This window comes from Equus asinus, chromosome 4 (assembly GCF_041296235.1).
Source record: "Equus asinus isolate D_3611 breed Donkey chromosome 4, EquAss-T2T_v2, whole genome shotgun sequence".
In the NCBI taxonomy this organism is placed as follows: Eukaryota; Metazoa; Chordata; class Mammalia; order Perissodactyla; family Equidae; genus Equus; species Equus asinus.
Genome location: NC_091793.1, coordinates 61,590,434 through 61,596,978, shown reverse-complemented (window position 1 = coordinate 61,596,978; position 6,545 = coordinate 61,590,434). Strand labels below are relative to the sequence as shown.

At 56.1% G+C, this 6,545-nt stretch overlaps 1 protein-coding gene across 1 annotated transcript; it reads right to left on the bottom strand.

Moving 5' to 3' along the window:
- Window positions 1-221: 221 nt before the first annotated feature.
- On the bottom strand, window positions 222-1,640 carry LOC139045005 (serine/threonine-protein kinase MARK2-like). Its single transcript, XM_070506605.1, has one exon. It carries the CDS (start codon window positions 1,638-1,640, stop codon window positions 222-224), a length of 1,419 nt encoding a protein of 472 aa, XP_070362706.1.
- Between the last annotated feature and the right edge of the window lie 4,905 nt (window positions 1,641-6,545).

The following is a 6,545-nucleotide window of genomic DNA, read 5'->3' as shown; positions in this document are numbered from 1 at the left end:
GTTGGCACAGCTCCCCTGGCCGCTGGAGCGAGGCCTCTCACCCGCATCTTTGCACACACGCGTGTCCTTCTTGCACGGCCCCCACTCACAGCAGAAGGCGTCTCCCTCTGGCCGAAGCCCCACACCCGGGGGCCGGCTCCGGATTCTGCGACTTGCTCGCTGTGCGGGGACAATGCAGGGGGCAGCTCGACCCTTGGGCTGGGACCGGACCTGCTGGGACCTCACCGGGGCCACACCCTGTTCCTCTTGCCAGACCCGATCCTGATTGGCAGGCAGCAGCACAGACCTCGGAGTGCCTTGAACAGCCTCCTGGCAGCACCCCCTCGGCCCTGGCTGCGGCCAGAGGGCGAGGCCGGGGTCACCTCATGGGGCTGCGCCGCCTGCCGGGAGTCTCCTTGGCAGCTTCCCTCCTGGGCCCCACGTGTGGTGCGGGCACTGTCGGAGGAGGGGACGGCCCCGGGGTCCCCTGGGGGGGCCGGGCTGGGGGCAGCGGGGCATGAGTCCAGGCTGGGCAAAGCACCGCCAGGCTCTGCGGCCTCCGGCCCTGACTGCGGCTTCTCGCTGGGCCTCTGACGGCCAGCCTCCCGGAGCCAGGTAGGCAGAACTGGCTCACTGCCAGCGCGCCGGCCGCGGGGCTCCAAGGCCCTCCGCCACGCCGTGCAGTGTTGCAAAGCACGGCAGCTGTGGGCCTTGTTGGAGGGGAGGGAGGTCGGGGGTCTGGCGTGACCACCCCCCTGCGGCTGCTGGGCCTTCAGCATCTCGTCGGTCCCCCAGGCGGCCCTCGTGTCAGCAGGCGGCTCCCTGTAAGGCCTCAGCCTCGGCTGGCCCCAGTTGACCCACGGGTCCCCCATCACCTCCTCCAAAGTCTTCCTCTTCCCAGGGTCGAGGGTCAGCAGGCCTCTGAGCAGCTGGGCGCACTGGCACGACACCAGCCTGGGCGGCGAGTAAGACCCCCTGAGCGTGCTGCGCTGGATGGCGTCGAAGTCCTCCCCCCAGAACGGCAGGGACCCGGCAAGCATGGCGTGGAGCAGCACGCCGAGGCTCCAGACGTCGGCCGGGGGGCCGGCGTAGGGCTGCAGCCGCATGACCTCCGGGGCCATGTAGCCGGGGGTGCCGCAGAACGTGCTCAGCGGCCCGCCAGGGTCCAGGCTGCAGAAGCCGAAGTCGGCCAGCTTCGCGCTCCCCGCCGGGTCCAGGAGCACGTTCTCTGGCTTCAGGTCCCGGTGTATGACGCCCCGGCGGTGGCAGTACTGGAGAGCAGAGACGAGCTGCTGGAACCAGCCTCGCGCCTCCTCCTCAGTCAGGGGGCCGTGCTTCATCAGGTGGTCCAGCAGGTTGCCTCCGCGCACATATTCACTTATTATAAATAGTGTCTCCTCGCTTTCGATCACCTCCACCAGCCTCAAAATATGGGGGTGACGTAATCGCGCCAGACCCTGCGTTTCGCACAGAAGTCTCTTGGCAGTGGCGGCGCTCTGCTCCTTCTTCTGTATGATCTTGACGGCCACCTCCGTCCCGCTGGGGACGTGCAGGGCCAGCTTCACAATGCCGAAGGAGCCCTCCCCAAGGGTCCTTCGCAGCTGGTAATCCCGCGGACAGGGCTGCCTGCCAGCAGAGGTGGCCGCCAGGCCAGGAAGCATGCTGGCTCCTGTCTACGCTAACTGGTAACACTAACTAACTAACGACACTGACTACGCTTACTATGTGAACAAACAAAACGATAGTAGGCTAGCTAATATGGGCTAACTAAAGTAACGAGGCCAGCTATGCTTCCTAACTACGCTAATAAATAACACGAACGCTACCAAAGATACTAACTACTGACTATGCCAACACTACTAACTATACTAACTATGCTAACTATGCTAACTATGCTAACAATACTAGCTAAAAAATTTAAAGAAAACGCGAGGAAGAACAAAAACAAGGAAAAATTAAAAATGAGAAAATAACAAGGAAAAACTGAAATATAAAAAATATAAATATAATAAAAATATAATGTAAAAATATAATATAAAAATAAATCAATAATAAAAAAATTAAAAATTTAAAAGGGGGAAAAATAAGAAGGAGAACAAAACCCAAAAAAATAAAAAAAGGAAAACAAAGAAAAGTAACAAAACAAAAAGAAAAGAACAAAAAAGCAGCAAACTGAAAAAAAATGAACAAAATCAGGGGGCAAAAAAAAAAAAACGGAGAAAACAAACTAACTGTGGCAGATTCCTCAGGTCACCAGAGCAGCTTCCTGGGTAAGTACCAAAGCCCTAGGCCGGGCAGAGGCTTATACAGGCTTTTGGGAAATTCCATCACAGGGGCTCCTTATGAGGTCAGAGCAGGAAAGGGACCAGGCATGGCTGGGGCTAAACTACAGCGGTTGGCTCACTTCTGGCTCTCAAGACCCCTTTACTCTGAAAAACAGGGACCCCAAAGAGAGTTTCATTAATGTGGGAGATTAGAGAGTGATATTTACTTTATTCAAATTAAAATCTGTAGGATTTTTCAGTGGCCTTTGCATCTATAATTCAAAAATCTCTAATAACTCTTGGCTGTTAAGACCTCAAAATATCTACACTTAAAACGCACAACTCCTGGGGCTGGCCCCGTGGCCGAGCGGTTAAGTGCGCGCGCTCCGCTGCAGGCGGCCCAGTGTTTCGTTGCTTCCAATCCTGGGCGCGGACATGGCACTGCTCATCAAACCACGCTGAGGCAGCGTCCCACATGCCACGACTAGAAGGACCCACAACGAAGAATATACAACTATGTACCAGGGGGCTTTGGGGAGAAAAAGGAAAACATAAAAAATCTTTAAAAAAAAAAATACACAACTCCTTTTCCTTAAACTCTGATTAGTTTCAAAATGATCGTACCCCTGAAGGGCTGTTATAGTCCTATAGGAAAACGTTCTGTTGCATGAGACCTGAGAAGGGGCATCATTAACGTTCACAGAGCTGAGGGGAAGAGAGCTTTCCTCCTACTTCCCCAGGGAGACCACGAGCAGATTCCTCACCAGAAACCCTGGAGGCCAGAGGGCAAGGGCTGATGTACTCAAAGTGCAGAAGGAAAAGAAGCCGACCAGGAACCTATATCTGGAGAGCAGTCCTTCCAAAATGAGGGAGGAACCAAGACGTTCCCAGAAAAGCACGGCTCAGAGAGCGCTGTCCACCAGACCCACCTCCGAGGAAGGGAGTCCTTCAGGCTGGAAGGAGAGGACGCGGACGGGCACTCGACGCCTCGGGCAGAAATGAAGGTCTCTGCTCAAGTAAGTAGGAGACGACTACAAAAGCTGGAACTATTCTAACTTTGGCTTGTACCTCCTCTTCTTGTTTTCTGCATTAAGAGACTAAAGGATTAAAACCCCAATTCTTAGTCTGTGTTGTTGGACACACAACGCCATTGATGGAATTCTGTGACATTAAGAACTGAAACAGGCAGCGTGAGAGCTCTATAGGGTCCCAGTTTCTCTATGTTACTGAAGTGACGCTGGCATCAATTGACATTTGAGTGTTATGACTTTAGGATGTTAAGTGTAATTCCACGGTAACCACAAAGAAAAGAGCTATCGAATATACACAAAGCAAAATGAGAAGGGAGTTAAATTGCCTTTTCAGTAATTGTACAGACGAGCTGCACGGCCCCGTCTACCACAACTGGGTCTGTGTTCATGAGGTGACCTTTTAAAGCCACTAAAGGTGAGGGCTGGCTGCCAGGGGAACCCACCTCCATCCGACAGTCGGAACTTTCATTCCCACCCCCTGATTTCCTGGGAGGGGAGAGGGGGCGGCGGTCGAATCCATCACCAACGGCCAATGAGCTAATCAATCCTGCTTCTCTAAGGAAGCTTCCATAAAGACCTCCAACCCCAAAGGGGTTCAGAGCGCTTCCAGGGGGGGAGCTAGCACGCTTCCGCGGGCCACCTGCCGGGCCCCGAACTGCACGAGGACAGAAGCTCCTTCGTCAGGGACCTCGCCGTGTGTATCTTCATCTGCCTGTTGATTCGCATCTTGAAATCTTATGTGAGAAACCAGTAATCTAGTGAGTAAACTGGTTTCCTGATTCCTGTGAGCCACTCTAGCAAATTAATCGAGCCCACAGTGGGGCTCGTGCTAACCTCTGATTTATATCCTGCTGGTCAGTAGCACAGGTGACAACCTGGGCTGGCGACTGGCGTCTGAAGTGGAGGCAGCCTGGTGGGACCGAGCCCTCGACCCGTGGAACGTGATGCTGGCCCCGCGGAGAGGGTCAGAATCGAGGCGAAGTGTCAGGGAATTGTCAGGGGTCAGGGAACGGCTTGGTGGGGTGGGAACACTTCCCTCTACACACATCAGAAGTGGGTACCAGAATCTTCCCCAGGTGAGCTCACAGTGTGAAAGCTCGCCCTGCGCACACTTAGGGCACAAGCGCTTTTCAGTGTGTGTGCCAGTCCATAGAAAAATTGAGAGAAATAAGATGAAAGGGGGAGGGAGGAGGGCAGGAGAGATGACACGAGTGGCTCAGAGCTGATAATGTAGAAGCTGGGCACGTGGGGAGGGTGGCCATTATACCATTTTGCCTACTTTTGTGTATATCTGAAGTTTTCCCCAAGAAAAAGTTGAGAAAGGAAAACACAAGAGTGAGTGGATTCGGAGCCTGCGCTCCTGGACTCCTGCTGAGTGGGCTGTGGGGAGCAGACACGTGAAGCAGCGTGGCTTCTGGGAGGTGGGCTCGGCGAGGACGGACAGACGGCATCCTCCTCTCACAGCCGCATGGCAGAGCTGGAGTGCGATCAGATCCGTGGTCATGATCACGGCACCCCTTCTCTGGCTGAGAGCCCCATAGAGCCTCTGATCAAGGCCAGGGACCCCCCCCCCCAGAGAAAGGCACACACTCGGCTGCAACTCCAGCTGTGGAGAGCCCCGTGCCCTGGCCAAAGAGGGATGTGCCACGTTTGAGACGGCTGGCCCCGATTCTCCCAGCTTTGGCGTGCTCCAGCCCCATCTTGTATGGGGTGGTGCTGGCTTGGGGGAAGAGCAGGGCAATATGCGCTTCAAGGACAAGAAGCTATGTAGCCCAGGAGGTGATGCCAACATAAGAGGCGGGCATTTCCCATCGCACACGGCCGAGAGAAGACGAGGCCTGTGTGGTCAACAGGGGCAGGAGCGGGGGGGTGGGGGTGCCGGGTCAAGGGCTCACACTGCAGTTAGGAGGGTGAGTCAGCCCGGGGACGTAATGTGAGCACGACGACTACGGTTAACTTTGCGTCTCACATGCTGGAAATTCGCTAGGAACACACTGCAGGTGCTTCTACCACGCCAGAAAAGACAATGCCGTGAGGAGAGGCACAGGTTAATTAGCTGTATTGTAGCAACCATTTCACTATGCATCTGTGAACCAAAGCGTGCCGTGCACCTTAAATAGATAGCATTTTTATTCAAAAAACACCAAGACGAGGTCTGTGGTGTGAATGGCCAGGAGCTGTACCTCGACACTGTGACTTTTCTGATGGCAGGAAGGACACTCCTGCCGGGTTCAGGCCCAACCTCTCTCTCAGAAACACTCTCACTCTTAGAAACAACCAGGACGCCGAGAGGAAGCCCACGTAGCCACACGCAGGAGGACCAAGGCCCCAGGCTGCCAGCCCCGCCAGCTCCCAGCTGTCAGCCAGCACCAACTTGCCAGCATTGGGAGCAAGGCCTCAGCTGATGTCACACAGGGCGGAGAGGAGCTGTCCCCCAGGCCCGGGCCCAAACTGTGAAATCCTGAGTCAATAAATGATGATTCCGTTTTAAACCGCTAACATTGGGGCTGGTTGGTTACACAACGACAGAGGACCGCAGCAGCCCCCACCCCTTGCTCCGTGCATGCTCCAGTTCTGCAGATGCCCCTCACACCCTGGTACAGACAAAATGTTTGTGTCCCCCCAGCTTCCTATGTTGACGCCCTGGGCCCCAGGTGGCTGTGTCTGGAGACGGGGCCTGTGAGGAGGCGCCGAAGGCTAACTGAGGCCATGAGGGTGGGGCCCTAACTCGGTAGGACCAGTGCTCTGACAAGAGGAAGGGACACGAGAGCTGTCTCTCCACCACGTGAGGACGTGGGGAGAAGGCACCCGCCAGGAGGAGGGGTCCCCCAGAACCCGCCCTGCCAGACCCTGCTCTGGGGCTTGCAGCCTCCAGCACCGTGGGAAAATGAACTTCTGTGGTTCACGTGGCCCCGTCTCTGGCCCTCTGTTGTGTCGGCCGAGCTGAGGGAGGCCCCCAGCCTCAAAGCCCCTGCCCACGCCTCCTCCCGCCAGGTTGTTCCGCGTAGCTAACGCCGGCCATCGTCCCTCTCAGCAGACGCGTCTCCATGCAGGGGCACCGCTGACCGGCCTCCACACCCTTGGCCAGGCCTCCCCGTCCATCCCTGTCTGAGCAGCCGGCCCCTCCCCACCCCACAGGCAAGTCTGCAGCTGATCCTCCTGGAGGACGCTGCCCCTCCCTGAGCTCAGCACGGGACCTGCACACACGCGCTCCCTTTCAGAGAAGACAGCGGCCTGCCCAGGAAGGGCAGAGCACCTTTGGACCCAGAAG

Bases quoted from the DNA above. Each gene is read 5' to 3' on its own strand.
- LOC139045005 (XM_070506605.1), bottom strand. From the start codon at position 1,640: ATGCTTCCTGGCCTGGCGGCCACCTCTGCTGGCAGGCAGCCCTGTCCG.